The following is a 19,310-nucleotide window of genomic DNA, read 5'->3' on the forward strand; positions in this document are numbered from 1 at the left end:
GAAGAAAAAGGGCTGGGTTTGGGTTATTATGGAAACCTGGTGTAATGCTGTGTGTATGCCAGTGAGGCTAAAATATGTTAGTGAGCATAAAAATTAAGGACCTGGGAACTTCTGTTGGTTAATATGGGTCATTAATAGCTGGATTTTTATGAAACCTAGTATAAAATTATGTATGTCTGTGAGGCTTAGAGTGAAGGACCTGCACCCCAGAATGAATAATGCCCCCGTTAGTACCCCCAGTAACTATAATGATGCCCCCAATAGTGCCCCCAATAATAGTAATGGCCCCATTATTGCCCCAGTAAGAATAATGCTCCCATTAGTGCCCCCAGTATAAATAATGCTCCCCGTTAGTGCTCCCAGTAAGAATAATGCCCCATTAGTGCCCCCCAGTAATAGTAATGCCCCCACTAGTTCCCCCAGTAAGAATAATGCCCCCATTAGTGCCCCCAGTAAGAATAGTGCCCCATTAGTGGCCCCCAGTAATAATAATGCCCCAATTAGTGCACCCCAGTAAGAATAAAGCCCCCATTAATGCCCCAGTAAGAATAATGCCCCCAGTAAGAATGATGCCCCTTATTAGTGCCCCCCTTCTTTGCTTCTGCAAAAAAACAACAAAAAAAACTCAACTCCTCCATTTGCTCGTGCCATGGTGAACACTCGCTGCTGACTTGAAGCTCAGGACAGGAACTGCACCCAGCGTGACGACATATAGCAGGTCCTGTACTCCAGTCAGCAGCGAGTGTTCCCCGCAACATGAGCAAATGGAGGAGGTGAGTTATTTTTTTCTTAACACAAGTGGTCGGTGGGTTACAGGCTGTACTAATGAGTGCTTCACAATGGAAGCGCTTATTAGTAACATGCCTTGTAGAAAAATACCAGCAATTAATATTGCCAGTAGAAAGAAATTACTGGACACGGCAGGCTCACTAAAATACCAGCCGGGTGGCAACCCTAATGTTAACCATCTTTCAGAGACAATAGTCTCATATTTCTTTATCCCGCAAGTAAGAAAAGATTGACTGTACATCAACAGGATATAACAATATTAGAAATTTTTAAATACCTTACAACTAGGGATGAGTGGACCCATGGATGTTCATGTTCGGCGGGTTTGGACGAACTTCCGGTCAAAGTTCGGGTTTGGGACCCGAACTTGACCCCGAACCGAATTCAATAGGGTCCTGAACTTTGGTGCACTGAAATAGCTGTAAAATAGTCGGGGCTAGAGGGCTGCAAAAGGAAGCAAATGGCGGTAAGAACAGGACAGTTGCCCTGCAAACAAATGTGGATAGGGAAACGACTTAAAATAACATAAAATAGAAAAAAATAATAATCTTGAACTAGGAGGCGGAGGTCAAAGTGGAGTAGTAGGTTGAGTAGTAAGTCTCTGTCTCCACCAGACAGAATGACCGCATTTCAATGGACAGGAATTTTGAAATGCTGGCATTCAGGGCCAGGGATCGTGGGTGGGTAGGGGGGTATTTCCTCTTTCTCTCCAGTGTTTCGGCGATGGACAGCTGAACGCTTTCATGGGATAGTGGGGACATGCTGGATGACTGTGGTGGAGGTGGTGTTGTTGCTGCCACATCCTCTGTTTGCAAGGTGGCAGATGCCACTGTCGCTCCAGAGGGGGAGAAAGAGGCCGAGACCGCAGTAGAAGAGGGAACAAGAGGAATCTTCCTGTCCGGTCATGCAGGTGGTGCTCAGGTTTAGAACATTTATGCCTCTCTTCAGGCTCTGATTGCACAGTGTGCAAACCAATCGCGTCATGTCGTCAGCACATTGTCTGAAGAACTGCCACGCCACGGAACTCCTTGGAGCTGGCTTTGGTGTGCTCAGTCCCTGGGTGCGGTGGGCAGTAGCAGGCATACTGGCTAGGGGACGGCCACTCTGCTTTTGCACCCTGCTCCCTCTTTTGCAGTGCGGCTGGCGCTGTGTGACCACCACCTCTTCCTCAGAACTGGACACGTCACTAGCATGACCTTGATTCCATGTGGGGTCTAGGACATCATCATCCTCCACATCATCTTCCACCCACTCTTCACCCCTGCCCTCCTTGCTGGTCTGCACACGGCAGAAAACCGCAGCAGTTGGCCCCTGTGTTTCGTCATTATCATCAGAGACATGCTGCGGTGGTCCTCCCATGTCCACATCCTGAAACTTAAGTGGTTGGGCATCAGTGCACTAAATCTCTTCCACTTCTTGGGCAGGGCTTGGTGGATGGCCCATGGAAACCGCGCCAGCAGAGTCATCAAAAAGCATAAGTGACTGCTGCATGACTTGGGGCTCAGACTGCTTGGCTGATTTGCAAGGGGGTGAGGTGAAAGACAGATGCCCATGGGCTGCAGGTGCCAACTCTGCGGTTTCAGCAGGGGTTGGAGACAATGTGAAGGAACTGGAGGCGCTGTCAGCCATCCAATCTACTACTGCCTCTACTTGTTCTGGCCTCACCATTCGTACACCAGTTTTCGGGCCTACAAAATGATGCTGAACGTCCTGTTGCCTACGTGCACCTGAGGAAGGTGTTTCATTTGGGCGTGTAGCTGGCAGAGATCAACAATGTCCTCTCCCTGCAACAGGAACTCCAGCAGCACCACGACCAGGGCCACGTCCCTTATTTGATGCTCTCCTCATTCTTTGAGATCAGCCACCGAACTAACAGATTAACTATATTAATTTCCCTGTCACGTATGCAGTGCAGGTGTACCTCACACCAAAAATGGGAATATGTCACCCATGGAACTAATAGACAGATTAATTATATTAATTTCCCTGTCACATATGCAGTGCACTTGTATCTCACACCAAAAATGGGTATATGTTACCGGCCGAACTAACAGTCAGATTAACTATATTCATTTCCCTGCCGCATATAAAGAGCATGCGTATCTCACACCAAAAATGGGTATATGTCACCCACCAAACTAACAGACGGATTAACTATATTAATTTCCCTGTCACATATAAAGTGCACGTGTATCTCACACCAAAAATTGGTATATGTCACCCACAGAACTAACAGACAGATTTACTATATTAATTTCCCTGTCATGTATGCAGTGCAGGTGTACCTCACGCCAAAAATGGGAATATGTCACCCACTGAACTAACAGACAGATTAACTATAGAGTTGAGCGAACACCTGGATGTTCGGGTTCGAGAAGTTCGGCCGAACTTCCCGGAAATGTTCGGGTTCGGGATCCGAACCCGACCCGAACTTCGTCCCGAACCCGAACCCCATTGAAGTCAATGGGGCCCCGAACTTTTCGGCACTAAAAAGGCTGTAAAACAGCCCAGGAAAGAGCTAGAGGGCTGCAAAAGGCAGAAAAATGTAGTTAAATCCCCTGCAAACAAATGTGAATAGGGAAATGAATAAAAATAAAAATAAAATAAATAAAAATTAACCAATATCAATTGGAGAGAGGTCCCATAGCAGAGAATCAGGCTTAATGTCAGCAGAGAATCAGTCTTCATGTCATAGCAGAGAATAAGGCTTCACGTCAGCCAAAACTGGAACAGTCCATTGTCCTATATTTAGGCCCCGGCACCCAGACAGAGGAGAGAGGTCCCATAACAGAGATTCAGGCTTCATGTCAGCAGAGAATCAGTCTTCATGTCATAAGCAGAGAATCAGGCTTCACGTCAGCCAAAACTGGAACAGTCCATTGTCATATATTTAGGCCCCGGCACCCAGACAGAGGAGAGAGGTCCCATAACAGAGATTCAGGCTTCATGTCATAGCAGAGAATCATGCTTCATGTCACCCAAAACTGGAACAGTCCATTGTCAGATATTTTTAGGCCCCGGCACCCAGACAGAGGACCCAGAAGTTGAATGGGGCCGAACCATCAGTCAGTACGTGGAGGGGTGTGCACACGTACTGTTCCACCATGTTAGTGAAATGTTGCCTCCTGCTAACACGTTCCGTATCAGGTGGTGGTGCAGTTAGCTGTGGCGTGGTGACAAAACTTTTCCACATCTCTGCCATGCTAACCCTGCCCTCAGAGGAGCTGGCCGTGACACAGCTGCGTTGGCGACCTCTTGCTCCTCCTCTGCCTTCGCCTTGGGTTTCCCCTTGTTCCCCTGTGACATTTGGGAATGCTCTCAGTAGCGCGTCTACCAACGTGCGCTTGTACTCGCGCATCTTCCTATCACGCTCCAGTGCAGGAAGTAAGGTGGGCACATTGTCTTTGTACCGGGAATCCAGCAGGGTGGCAACCCAGTAGTCCGCACCCGTTAAAATGTGGGCAACTCTGCTGTCATTGCGCAGGCACTGTAGCATGTAGTCGCTCATGTGTGCCAGGCTGCCCAGAGGTAAGGACAAGCTGTCCTCTGTGGGAGGCGTATCGTCATCGTCCTGTGTTTTCCCCCAGCCACGCACCAGTGATGGGCCCAAGCTGCGTTGGGTGCCACACTGCTGTGAACATGCTTCATCCTCATCCTCCTCCTCATCCTTGTCCTCCTCGTCCTCCAGTAGTGGGCCCTGGCTGGCCACATTTGTACCTGGCCTCTGGTGTTGCAAAAAACCTCCCTCTGAGTCACTTTGAAGAGACTGGCCTGAAAGTGCTAAAAATGACCCCTCTTCCTCCTCCTCCTCCTCCTCCTCCTGGGCCACCTCCTCTTCCATCATCGCCCTAAGTGTTTTCTCAAGGAGACATAGAAGTGGTATTGTAACGCTGATAACGGCGTTATCGCCCCTTGCCATGTTGGTGGAGTACTCGAAACAGCGCAACAGGTCACACAGGTCTCGCATGGAGGCCCAGTCATTGGTGGTGAAGTGGTGCTGTTCCGCAGTGCGACTGACCCGTGCGTGCTGCAGCTGAAACTCCACTATGGCCTGCTGCTGCTCGCACAGTCTGTCCAGCATGTGCAAGGTGGAGTTCCACCTGGTGGGCACGTCGCACATGAGGCGGTGAGCGGGAAGGCCGAAGTTACGCTGTAGCGCAGACAGGCGAGCAGCGGCAGGATGTGAACACCGGAAGCGCGCACAGACGGCCCGCACTTTATGCAGCAGCTCTGACATGTCGTGGTAGTTGTGAATGAACTTCTGCACCACCAAATTCAGCACATGCGCCAGGCAAGGGATGTGCGTCAAACCGGCTAGTCCCAGAGCTGCAACGAGATTTTGCCCATTATCGCACACCACCAGGCCAGGCTTGAGGCTCACCGGCAGCAACCACTCGTCTGTCTGTTGTTCTATATCCTGCCACAACTCCTGTGCGGTGTGGGGCCTGTCCCCCAAACATATGAGTTTCAGAATGGCCTGCTGACGTTTACCCCGGGCTGTGCTGAAGTTGGTGGTGAAGGTGTGTGGCTGACTGGATGAGCAGGTGGAAGAAGAGGAGGAGGAAGCAGAGTAGGAGGAGGCAACAGGAGGCAAAGAATGTTGCCCTGCGATCCTTGGCGGCGGAAGGACGTGCGTCTAACAGCTCTTCGCCTGGGGCCCAGCCGCCACTACATTTACCCAGTGTGCAGTTAGGGAGATATAGCGTCCCTGGCCGTGCTTACTGGTCCACGTATCTGTGGTTAGGTGGACCTTGCCACAGATGGCGTTGCGCAGTGCACACTTGATTTTATCGGATACTTGGTTGTGCAGGGAAGGCACGGCTCTCTTGGAGAAGTAGTGGCGGCTGGGAACAACATACTGTGGGACAGCAAGCGACATCAGCTGTTTGAAGCTGTCTGTGTCCACCAGCCTGAATGACAGCATTTCATAGGCCAGTAGTTTAGAAATGCTGGCATTCAGGGCCAGGGATCGAGGGTGGCTAGGTGGGAATTTACGCTTTCTCTCAAATGTTTGTGAGATGGAGAGCTGAACGCTGCCATGTGACATGGTTGAGATGCTTGGTGACAGAGGTGGTGGTGGTGTTGGTGGTACATCCTCTGTTTGCTGGGCGGCAGGTGCCAACGTTCCTCCAGAGGCGGAGGAAGAGGCAGAGGCGGCAGCAGCAGAAGAGGTAGCAGGGGGAGCCTGAGTGAGTTCCTTTGTTTTTAAGGTGTTTACTCCACTGCAGTACATGCTTTGCATGCAGGTGCCTGGTCATGCAGGTTGTGCTAAGGTTCAGAACGTTAATGCCTCGCTTCAGCCTCTGATGGCACAGCGTGCAAACCACTCGGGTCTTGTCGTCGGCACATTGTTTGAAGAACTGCCACGCCAGGGAACTCCTTGAAGCTGCCTTTGGGGGGCTGGGTCCCAGATGGCGGTGGCCAATAGCAGACAGACTCTCTTGGCAGCGGGTGTTCTGCTTTTGCCCACTGCTCCCTCTTTTGCTACGCTGTTGGCTCGGTCTCACCACTGCCTCTTCCTCCGAATTCTGAAAGTCAGTTGCACGACCTTAATTCCATGTGGGGTCTAGAACCTCATCATCCCCCTGCATCGTCTTCCACCCAGTCTTCCTCCCTGACCTCCTGTTCAGTCTGCACACTGCAGAAAGACGCAGCAGTTGGCACCTGTGTTTCGCCATCATCAGAGACGTGCTGAGGTGGTATTCCCATGTCCTCATCATTAGGAAACATAAGTGGTTGTGCGTTAGTGCATTCTATCTCTTCCACCCCTGGGGAAGGGCTAGGTGGATGCCCTTGGGAAACCCTGCCAGCAGAGTCTTCAAACAGCATAAGAGACTGCTGCATAACTTGAGGCTCAGACAGTTTCCCTGATATGCATGGGGGTGATGTGACAGACTGATGGGCTTGGTTTTCATGCGCCATCTGTGCGCTTTCTGCAGAAGACTGGGTGGGAGATAATGTGAACGTGCTTGATCCACTGTCGGCCACCCAATTGACTAATGCCTTTAACTGCTCAGGCCTTACCATCCTTAGAACGGCATTGGGCCCCACCAAATATCGCTGTAAATTCTGCTGGCTACTGGGACCTGAGGTAGTTGGTTCACTAGGACGTGTGGCTGTGGCAGAATGGCCACGTCCTCTCCCAGCACCAGAGGGTCCACTAACACCACCACGACCATGTCCGCGTCCGCATCCCTTACTAGATGTTTTCCTCATTGTTACCGTTCACCACAATAAGAAAAAAATTATTTGGCCCAATGTATTGAATTCAAATTCAGGCCTTTTTTTTACAGGCACCTAACACTATCTGGCTATCTATTTAGGTACCGTATTACACTAATACAGGCACAACAGTAATGACAGATTTAGCTGAATATAAATTGTAGGCCTATTATTTAGGTGCTGGGTGACAGGTATACGTTTACGGACAGAATTAGACTTGAAAATGCACGGTAGCGTGTGAAGTTATTGAGAATGACCCTATCCGCACCTTAAATCTAATATACCCTTTTATGGATCGATTTAAACTTGGCCTGATACAGCAGAAAAAAAATATTTTGGGAATTGCTAAGTTGGGAATTGTATTCAACCCAGAACAAAAACTGTGCTTTGGCGGACACTAAATGAATTGACCAGCCTCAGCAATAAACACAGATTTAGCTGAATATAAATTTTAGGCCTATTATTTAGGCGCTGGGTGACAGGTATACGTTTACAGACAGAATAAACTTGGAAATGCACGGTAGCACGTGAAGTTATTGAGGATGACACTATCCGCACCTTAAATCTAATATACCCTTTTATGGATCGATTTAAACTTGGCCTGATACAGCAGAAAAAAATTATTTAGGGAATTGCTAAGTTGGGAATTGTATTTAACCCAGAACAAAAACTGTGCTTCGGCAGACAGCAGACAGTATTACAATTGGCTAGCCACAGCTGAAATACCAGATTTAGGGTACTGCTATTTTGGCAATTGTATTTTACCCCTCAATAAAATAGCAAGCACAGCCAAGCCCCTGATGTAGGATATAGCAAAAAAAATAACCACACTATTGATGGTTAAATGGACTTGGTGGCAGCTTGTGCTGGCGCACCACAAGACACAAAATGGCCGCCGATCACCCAAGAAAAAAGTGACATAAAAACGCTCTGGGCAGCCTAAAAACAGTGAGCAATTAAATAGCAGCAGTTCAATGATCCACAGCTGTAGATCGATCACTGAATTAAGTGTTTTTGCAGAGTTAATCACTGTCTAATCTGGCCCTAACAGCAGCTGCAACCTCTCCCTACACTGATCAGAGCAGAGTGGCGTGCGGCGCTACGTGACAAGCTTAAATAGAGGCTGGGTCACATGCTGCACTGGCCAATCACAGCCATGCCAATAGTAGGCATGGCTGTGATGGCCTCTTGGGGCAAGTAGTATGACGCTTGTTGATTGGCTGCTTTGCAGCCTTTCAAAAAGCGGCAAGAAAGCACTGAACCGAACCCGGACTTTTACTAAAATGTTCGGGTCCGTGTCACGGACACCCCAAAATTCGGTACGAACCTGAACTATACAGTTCGGGTTCGCTCATCCCAAATTAACTATATTAATTTCCCTGTCACATATGTGTATCCCTGGCACGTGTATCTCACACCAAAAATGGGTATATGTCACCCATCGAACTAAGACGGATTAACGATTATATTTTTGTGTCAGTGGTGCAAAGCTGGTGTATTGCACCCAAAAAAAATCATTATAGGTCACCCATAAACCAAATAGCCAGATTCCTAACACTCTCTCTCGCTTCAGCTGCCTGCTTCCTGTCCCTGCACTACTCAAAGCTGAGTGCAGTGCTACACGTGATCCAGTTTGTATAGAGGCTGGGTCACATGATGCACTGGCCAATTACAGCCATGCCATTACTAGGCATGGCTGTGATGGCTTCTACGTGTCCACAGCTTAAAACCTTGTTGATTGGCTGCCCTGAAGCCTTTCAAAAGCTTTATTAAATGCCCAAACTTTTCCGTCAAAGTTCGGGTTCGGGTCCGGGTACCCGAACTCGCAAAGTTCGGTACGGACTCACTCAACACTACTTGCAACCCCTTTTAAAGAGGACCTTCCATCAGTTTAGCCCTAGTCTAATTTTGGTCTTACCTAATTGGGCAGCCCTTACTGATGCCATGGCACTTTTTTTTTCCCCCAAAGACCCCGCCGTTGGTCCGCTGTTGGCCCCGTTGATTTCGGCAACTTATATTATAATGAGCCGACTCGGTTATACTAGTCGGAGACTCACTGTTTCGCTGGGGGCGGTTCACTTCTCCCTGGCTGTGAGCGCATCCAATCAGAGCACAACGCTCTTAGTTATATATATATATATATATATATATATATATATATATATATATATATATATATATATATATATATATATATATATATATATATAGTCTGAGATACCATAAAACATAACATTTATTTCGATCAGTTAAATCCCTAAATATATGCAATATACACCATAACGCTGCGCGATTGATGACCCAGAGCTGGGGATGGGGGAGACTAATACTGGGTCTCTGAAAACTAGTCTCACCCTGCACTGGATGTGTCTTGAGGTGGCAAGGCACTTCCAAATGACCCAGCTGGCCGGTGAACACCTATAAGACCCTCCCTGTCCCTGCGCAGCAATGGAGACTGCCTCCCATGTCTCAGTCCACATGAATGCCGGCTGTGTTGTGGCTTGTGGCAGCAAAGATCCCACATGTGAACTGGCACCTTTTTAAAGCAAACGCTGAACACGTTGGGCTGCCTCCTCAGCGATCAGCTGACTATCTCATGTGACCGGGTCCTGTGACTAACCCAACAATGCACAGCGACCACCGTCTCCTCCCCCCAAGGCATCACATGACTGCCAAGCCCCATGACGATGCATGAGGCTCGATGATGTGCATACCATGTGATCGAGGGAGGCGGCGTCATGGAAGAGATATTCCTCCCTCTTCGTATCACATCGAGGAGGACGGATATTCAAATGAGGGGGAGGGCAGCAGCGCTGCGGGATATCAGCGCTAGTGATGGACTAACATCTGCCGGGACAGTTCGCGAATGTTTGCGAACCGAAAGTCCGCGGCGGGTCCCATTCATTTTAATGACAGGCGAACCTGAAAAACCTTCAGCTCATATTTGCAGCCAAGAAATAATTACTAGAAGTGCACAAATAGTCCCACAACATGGACAGTGACATACCAGATGTATTATTTGAATTTGCGATCTCCATAATTTTTTTTTTTCAATGCGAAATATCGGCAATATAATTTTTGCGCATGCGGAAATGCACTATACAGTACCCAAATGCACTATAAAGAAAGTATATTGGTATATAACACCCCACTTCGATCAGTTTTTTTGGGGGAATATACATGAAGATAAAACGTAACCTTTAATAATTTTACTATGAGGGTCCATTCACACGTCCGTAAGTGTTTTGCGGATTCACAAAACACGGACACCGGCAATGTGCATTCCGCAATTTGTGGACCGCACATCGCCGGCACTCTAATAGAAAATGCCTAATCCTTTGGCTGCTTTATTTAGCCTAAGCTATACAGTAATCATTACCTATGTGCCTTTTGCTAGGCTGTTTCATCCAGCCTGAGCTATACAGGGAGTGCAGAATTATTAGGCAAGTTGTATTTTTGAGGATTCATTTTATTATTGAACAACAACCATGTTCTCAATGAACCCAAAAAACTCATTAATATCAAAGCTGATTATTTTTGGAAGTAGTTTTTAGTTTGTTTTTAGTTTTAGCTATTTTAGGGGGATATCTGTGTGTGCAGGTGACTATTACTGTGCATAATTATTAGGCAACTTAACAAAAAACAAATATATACCCATTTCAATTATTTATTTTTACCAGTGAAACCAATATAACATATCAACATTCACAAATATACACTCTGACATTGAAAAACAAAACAAAAACAAATCAGTGACCCATATAGCCACCTTTCTTTGCAAGGACACTCAAAAGCCTGCCATCCATGGATTCTGTCAGTGTTTTGATCTGTTCACCATCAACATTGCGTGCAGCAGCAACCACAGCCTCCCAGACACTGTTCAGAGAGGTGTACTGTTTTCCCTCCTTGTAAATCTCACATTTGATGATGGACCACAGGTTCTCAATAGGGTTCAGATCAGGTGAACAAGGAGGCCATGTCATTAGATTTTCTTCTTTTATACCCTTTCTTGCCAGCCACGCTGTGGAGTACTTGGACGCGTGTGATGGAGCATTGTCCTGCATGAAAATCATGTTTTTCTTGAAGGATGCAGACTTCTTCCTGTACCACTGCTTGAAGAAGGTGTCTTCCAGAAACTGGCAGTAGGACTGGGAGTTGAGCTTGACTCCATCCTCAACCCGAAAAGGCCCCACAAGCTCATCTTTGATACCAGCCCAAACCAGTACTCCACCTCCACCTTGCTGGCGTCTGAGTCGGACTGGAGCTCTCTGCCCTTTACCAATCCAGCCACGGGCCCATCCATCTGGCCCATCAAGACTCACTCTCATTTCATCAGTCCATAAAACCTTAGAAAAATCAGTCTTGAGATATTTCTTGGCCCAGTCTTGACGTTTCAGCTTGTGTGTCTTGTTCAGTGGTGGTCGTCTTTCAGCCTTTCTTACCTTGGCCATGTCTCTGAGTATTGCACACCTTGTGCTTTTGGGCACTCCAGTGATGTTGCAGCTCTGAAATATGGCCAAACTGGTGGCAAGTGGCATCTTGGCAGCTGCACGCTTGACTTTTCTCAGTTCATGGGCAGTTATTTTGCGCCTTGGTTTTTCCACACGCTTCTTGTGACCCTGTTGACTATTTTGAATGAAACGCTTGATTGTTCGATGATCACGCTTCAGAAGCTTTGCAATTTTAAGAGTGCTGCATCCCTCTGCAAGATATCTCACTATTTTTGACTTTTCTGAGCCTGTCAAGTCCTTCTTTTGACCTATTTTGCCAAAGGAAAGGAAGTTGCCTAATAATTATGCACACCTAATATAGGGTGTTGATGTCATTAGACCAAACCCCTTCTCATTACAGAGATGCACATCACCTAATATGCTTAATTGGTAGTAGGCTTTCGATCCTATACAGCTTGGAGTAAGACAACATGCATAAAGAGGATGATGTGGTCAAAATACTCATTTGCCTGATAATTCTGCACTCCCTGTATAGTGTAAAAGAGCACACTCCTTTTACACCGTCGTCAGCTAATTCCACATAGATTTCTACAGAACCTGTTCTATTAAACGCTTGTACAAGTAGAGCCCCCTGACAGGGTGGAGAGGGTGTCAGCAGTAAGTTTCTGTTGACATCACTGATTATTTTGCACTTCATTTGATCCGTCAGAACAATAACCCCCAAAAAAGGATCCTGCATGTTAAGCATCTGCCTTCACTCAGTCAGCATTTGGTCAGTAATCCATCAGTATTGCTTAAGCCCAGAAATAAAACAGGTGTGGATCCAAAACAGAGATGACATGTGAATAATATATTTGCATGTCTTCTGTGTTTTGTACCCACTCCTGCTTTTGGCCACCAAATCATAAGCCAATCCTAAAGAAAAATAGGGACCATGTCATACAGGCCTTACAGCTGCTACATAGACAGGATCTGTTGTGCGTCTCATTATTCCTTCCTTCTGACAGATCAGAAGAAGGGTCAAATAAATGATGATATCAACCAGGCCAAAAAGGCAAAATAGTGGCCCAGTCATGGAGTGGGGAGGGTGGCAGCAGCATGAGGAGACCACAGAGTGGCTCAGTGACAGAGTAGTGAGGTGGCAGCAGCATAACGAGACCACAGAGTGGCCCAGTGACATAGTGGTGAGCTGGCAGCAGCATGAGTAGACCACAGAGTGTCCCAGTGACAGAGTGTTAGGTGGCAGCAGCATTAAGAGACCACAGAGTGACTTTTCTGAGCCTGTCAAGTCCTTCTTTTGACCCATTTTGCCAAAGGAAAGGAAGTTGCCTAATAATTATGCACACCTAATATAGGGTGTTAATGTCATTAGACCACACCCCTTCTCATTACAGAGATGCACATCACCTAATATGCTTAATTGGTAGTAGGCTTTTGAGCCTATACAGCTTGGAGTAAGACAACATGCATAAAGAGGATGATGTGGTCAAAATACTAATTTGCCTAATAATTCTGCACGCAGTGTATAGTAATTATTATCCATGTGCCTTTTTTAGGGTGAGGGATATATATGGGGGATACATGGAATCCTGTCACTGTGGCACCCACGCTCGTAATTGTGGATATTTGGGTTGCCGAGTAGACAATGGGTTCCATCTTTGATAGAGTGCTTAGCTCTCCTCCTTTTATATATACACTGCTCAAAAAAATAAAGGGAACACAAAAATAACACATCCTAGATCTGAGTTAATTAAATATTCTTCTGAAATACTTTGTTCTTTACATAGTTGAATGTGCTGACAACAAAATCACACAAAAATAAAAAATGGAAATCAAATTTTTCAACCCATGGAGGTCTGGATTTGGAGTCACACTCAAAATTAAAGTGGAAAAAGACACTACAGGCTGATCCAACTTTGATGTAATGTCCTTAAAACAAGTCCAAATGAGGCTCAGTAGTGTGTGGCCTCCACGTGCCTGTATGACCTCCCTACAACACCTGTGCATGCTCCTGATGAGGTGGTGGACGGTCTCCTGAGGGATCTCCTCCCAGACCTGGACTAAAGCATCTGCCAACTCCTGGACAGTCTGTGGTGCAACGTGACGGTGGATAGAGCGAGACATGATGTCCCAGATGTGCTCAATTGGATTCAGGTCTGGGGAACAGGCGGGCCAGTCCATAGCATCAATGCCTTCGTCTTGCAGGAACTGCTGACACACTCCAGCCACATGAGGTTTAGCATTGTCTTGCATTAGGAGGAACCCAGGGCCAACCGCACCAGCATGTGGTCTCACAAGGGGTCTGAGGATCTCATCTTGGTACCTAATGGCCGTCAGGCTACCTCTGGCAAGCACATGGAGGGCTGTGCGGCCCTCCAAAGAAATGCCACCCCACACCATTACTGACCCAATGCCAAACCGGTCATGCTGGAGGATGTTTCAGGCTGCAGAACGTTCTCCACGGCGTCTCAAGACTCTGTCACGTCTGTCACATGTGCTCAGTGTGAACCTGCTTTCATCTGTGAAGAGCACAGGGCGCCAGTGGCGAATTTGCCAATCTTGGTGTTCTCTGGCAAATGCCAAACGTCCTGCACGGTGTTGGGCTGTAAGCACAACCCCCACCTGTGGACGTCGGGCCCTCATATCACCCTCATGGAGTCTGTTTCTGACCGTTTGAGCAGACACATGCACATTTGTGGCCTGCTGGAGGTCATTTTGCAGGGCTCTGGCAGTGCTCCTCCTGTTCCTCCTTGCGCAAAGGCGGAGGTAGCGGTCCTGCTGCTGGGTTGTTTCCCTCCTACGGCCTCCTCCACGTCTCCTGATGTACTGGCCTGTCTCCTGGTAGCGCCTCCATGCTCTGGACACTACGCTGACCGACACGGCAAACCTTCTTGCCACAGCTCGCATTGATGTGCCATCCTGGATAAGCTGCACTACCTGAGCCACTTGTGTGGGTTGTAGACTCCATCTCATGCTACCACTAGAGTGAAAGCACCGCCAGCATTCAAAAGTGACCAAAACATCAGCCAGGAAGCATAGGAACTGAGAAGTGGTCTGTGATCACCACCTGCAGAACCATTACTTTATTGGGGGTGTCTTGCTAATTGCCTATAATTTCCACCTGTTGTCTATCCCATTTGCACAACAGCATGTGAAATTGATTGTCACTCAGTGTTGCTTCCTAAGTGGACAGTTTGATTTCACAGAAGTGTGATTGACTTGGAGTTACATTGTGTTGTTTAAGTGTTCCCTTTATTTTTTTTGAGCAGTGTATATATGACACATCCTCCCTTATTGGGATTCATGAGATTGTTTACCTCCTTTGCTAATTAGCCATGATTGTAAATACAGAGTAAGGTTTGCCTACTAACTCTGTCATTTTAATGCTCTATGGCGCGCTGATTGTATCTATATGGGAGCGCTGCTGTTTGATTAAAATCTGAGATGAAATTTGCTCACTATGAATGGGAGGGGAGCGCTGATATCCCGCAGCGCTGCTGCCCTCCCCCTCGTTTTAATATCCGTCCTCCTCGATGTGATACGAAGAGGGAGGAATATCTCCTCCCTGACGCCGCCTCCCTCAATCACATGGTACGCACATCATCGAGCCTCATGCATCGTCATGGGACTTGGCGGTCAAATGATGCCTTGGGGGGAGGAGACGGTGGTCGCTGCGCATAGCTGGGTTAGTCACATGACCCGGTCACATGAGATAGTCAGCTGACCGCTGAGGAGGCGGCCCAACGTGTTCGGCGTTTGCTTTAAAAAGCTGCCATTTCACATGTGGGATCGTTGCTGCCACAAGCTACAACACAGCCTGCATCCGTGTGGACCGAGACATGGGAGGCATAAGATAAGTAACATGTTAATGAATGCACCACTGTAAAGGGGCCTTTACTTCCCCACAGCATGTTACTCAATGCACTGTTAACCAGCTGAAAAAGGTGATACTCAAATTCATCATCACCTCCGGATACTGACCACTAGGTCCCCTGATGAGTTGGACCTACGTTCAACGAAATGCGTTTGACGCAAATTAGGACATTATAACAAATTGATGACAGGCCCTCCACCACAGTATAATGAAGCTGGGCAGTCTCCATTGCTGCACAGGGACATGGAGGGTCTTATAGGTGTTCACCAGCCAGCTGGGTCATTTGGAAGTGCCTTGCCACCTCAAGATACATCCAGTGCAGGGTGAGACAAGTTTTCAGAGACCCAGTATTAGTCTCCCCCATCCCCAGCTCTGGGTCACCAATCGCGCAGCGTTATGGTGTATATCGCATATATTTAGGGATTTAACTGATCAAAATAAATGTTATGTTTTATGGTATCTCAGACTATATATATATATATATATATATATATATAAATTGTGGAATACGATTGGTCAGGCAGTGACCAATGCACAATTTGGTTGTGTTATTAGTCTAATTCGCAACGCTCTTAGCCAGTGAGAATGAACTCCTCCTCAGGGAGAAGAGAACTGCCCTCAGCAAAACTGCGAGTCTCCGCCTAGTATAACCGAGTCGGCTCATTATAATATAAGGCACCAAAATCAACTGGGTGGGCCAACAGCGGACGAACGGGGAGGGTCTTTGGAAAAAAAAGTGCCATGGCATCAGTGGGGGCCGCCCTATAAGGTAAGAACATAATTAGACTAGGGCTAAACTGATCAAAGGTCCTCTTTAATTGTAAAAAAAAAAAAAAAAAAGGTTTCTTTTTTCTTTTTGCAGAAATGGATCTTGGTCTGGAAGACACAATGGAATATGATGCCCAGCTTGATGGCAGTATAACTTTTTTAACAAATATAACAGAAAGCAAAGGAGATCCAGCATTTGGTAATATAATTACTGATATATAAAAAGTATATATAATGTTTATTTTTTGTTATAATTATCGATTCACATAAAACTTCGTTAGAATACTGTGTGGAGCGAGCGCTACGTACAGTATTAGAATGTATTGGCTCCTATGAGCCAAAGTTATTACTTCGCGAAGTCTTGTGAGACTTTTGGTAATAACTTCAGAAATTAATTTCTACTGTTAAAAACTTTTTACCGAACCCGAGTTCGGTAAAAGGTTTTTCACAGTAGATTCACTAATCCCTAGTTATAATATATTATGGGTTATATTATATAACTTTATTCTGCAGGTTCATATGATTATGGTCCTACCAGAATTATGTAGTTTTTTTTTTCCATCTTTTAATACTTTTGCATTATAAAATCATTTTTTTAACTAAAAATCATTTGTATTTTGCATTGCCAGATGTTAACATCCATAAAATTTTTAGTTTTCCGGCAATGTAACTGTGTGAGGGCTTGTTTTTTGTGGAACAGTCTAGTTTTTTTTCTGGTACCATTTTGGGGTACATATGACTTTTTCATCACTTTTTATTCAATATTTTGGGAGGTGAGGTGGGTACAAATTTCAATTGTGTCCGTGTTTTATTTTTTATTTTTATGGGATTATGAGGTTCCCCATGTGGTATATATGATACATTTATTATATGGGTTAATACAAAATTCATATTTATTTTTCATGTTTTACTACTTTTGCATCATAAAATCTCTTTTTTTTTTTTCTTTGTATTGTTATATCTAAGACTCATAACTTATTTTTCTTTCGTGGCAGCTGTATGAGTGCTTGTTTTTGTAGGACAAGTTGTTGTTTTTATTAGTACCATTTTGGGGTACATATGACTTTTTGATTTTTAAAATTATCATTTTTTTGGGAGGTGACAGTGTTTTGGAATTTTTGTTTACAACTTTCACTGCACAGAATAAGTAACACAATCCTTTTATAGTGTAATTTTTTTCTCATTTTTAATCTTTTATCAATTAATGGATACTACATGATTTTTATTTTACTTGATTTTTTTTTTGTCCCAGTTGGGTATTTAAAGGGATTTTCTGACACCTGGCAACCCCACTGATCAGCTGGTTGAAGAGAAGGCCGCGCTCCATGCAAGCACAGCCTTTCCTTCATTGTTTACGTACTCACTGTCGACATAGCAGCAGTGAGAAGGTGTAATTACAAGCTGTCCCATTCATTTCAATCGGAGGGCTCATTCTCATACTCTTGGATGGGAATGAGCAATCCCATTGAAGTGAATGGGACAGCTTGTAATTACACCTGCTCACCACTGCAACATCGTAGACGAGCAGGTAAACAGAGCACATCCTTCTCTTCAAACAGCTGATCGGTGGAGGTGCCAGGTGTCAGACCCCCACGATCTGCTTTTACTAATCTATCCTGAGGAAAACTGCTTTAAACTTACAACAGTACAATTACTGGTACAAACTGCAATAGTTGCATATTGTAGTCTATTGAATCTGCCAGTTTTATACTGACACTTGGTCTACCAGAAGGAAGATAGAAAGCCTCTGGCAGCCATAGCAACCATCGGGACCCTGCAATTGTATCGCGGGAGACCATAGGGGGAGAGAGGGACCTCCTTCCCTGGGATCAACGCTAGCACCAATCTCGGCCGTTGCAGCAGGATGTCAGCTGTATGTTACAACTGACACCAACTGCTGATGGCAGCGGCTCAGTTTCTAAGCCTGTACAGCATGGTGCCGCAGGAGGATAATTGCCATGATGTACGTTTACGGCATGGAGTGGGAAGGGATTAAATACTATTGCCAGGTTTTCTCACCGATTTCACCTGGCATCTTGGGGTTCCAGAAGTGGTCACTTAAGGACAATACTTAAAGGTTATCCCCTTTAAGGAAGCATGCATGGACTTATCAAACAAGATATTTTACAAGGTAGCAGCATAAATGCATTCTGCACGTGGTAGAGTCAATACCCATACCTTCTTGGCAGTTCCAACCTAGAGTCAGACTCATTTTAAGATCGTTTTCAATGAGGTTATCTTATTTCCAGAATGTTATCTACATTGTATATGATTTCTGAGAACTAGAATGTACACTGTATCTACCTTCTTTAAATAAATTGTAGTGGTTCTAAAAAAATGTTTTCTTTTTTGTCCTTGAAGACTTCTTACAAAACTAAATTTTATTTATTCCCAATTTTAGGAATTGATAATCCTGTATTTTCAACTGATGATGAGCAAAATATGTCAATGAAGTTTACACCATGGCTGTACAATGAGGATGTTGTAGTTCCATCCCAAAGGGCACGAATACAGATACCTTGTTCTCCAAGCAACTTTAGGAGGCTGACTCCTTTACGTATAAGCAATAGATCAGTTGATTCCTTTTTTATAAATGATGGAACAGAGGAACAGCCAAGATCTTTTCTACCAGAGACAACAAACATGTAATGAGACATGTGGTACCTTTTATTATATAGAACATATACAATAGCCTATCATACCAGTATATTTACTTATATGTTTTTTCTATTATTAAAATATATATGCAAGACATTGATAAATTACTAGGTAAGGCCTCTTTCACACTTGCGTTGTCCGGATCTGGCGTGCACTCCACTTGCCGGAATTACACTCCGGATCCGGAAAAACGCAAGTGAACTGAAAGCATTTGAAGACGGAACCGTCTTCAAAATGCTTTCAGTGTTACTATGGCACCCAGGACGCTATTAAAGTCCTGGTTGCCATAGTAGGAGCGGGGAGCTGGGGAGCGGTATACTTACAGTCCGTGCGGTTCCCGGGGCGCTCCAGAATGACGTCAGAGCGCCCCATGCGCATGGATGACGTGATCCATGCGCTTGGGGCGCCCTGACGTCACTCTGGAGCGCCTGGGGAGCCGCACGGACGGTAAGTATACTGCTCCCCCGCTCCCCGCTCCACTTTACCATGGCTGCCAGGACTTTAGCGTCCCGGCAGCCATGGTAACCATTCAGAAAAAGCTAAATGTC

The 19,310-nt window shown here is 45.9% G+C and overlaps 1 protein-coding gene across 2 annotated transcripts in view; it reads left to right on the plus strand.

Annotated features, from left to right (window-relative positions):
- The window catches only part of SLC9A3 (solute carrier family 9 member A3), a 481,978-nt gene extending 463,107 nt beyond the window's left edge, over nucleotides 1-18,871 (plus strand). For both annotated transcript variants that reach the window (XM_040433112.1, XM_040433113.1), the window contains 2 exons: nucleotides 16,199-16,303; nucleotides 18,506-18,871. In XM_040433112.1, the coding sequence (XP_040289046.1) occupies nucleotides 16,199-16,303; nucleotides 18,506-18,753 (353 nt within the window). In that variant the 3' untranslated portion in view covers nucleotides 18,754-18,871. The remainder of the gene's footprint in view (nucleotides 1-16,198; nucleotides 16,304-18,505) is intronic.
- Nucleotides 18,872-19,310: the final 439 nt, after the last annotated feature.

The sequence above is a fragment of the Bufo bufo genome, chromosome 5 (genome assembly GCF_905171765.1).
Source record: "Bufo bufo chromosome 5, aBufBuf1.1, whole genome shotgun sequence".
NCBI classification, from domain to species: Eukaryota; Metazoa; Chordata; class Amphibia; order Anura; family Bufonidae; genus Bufo; species Bufo bufo.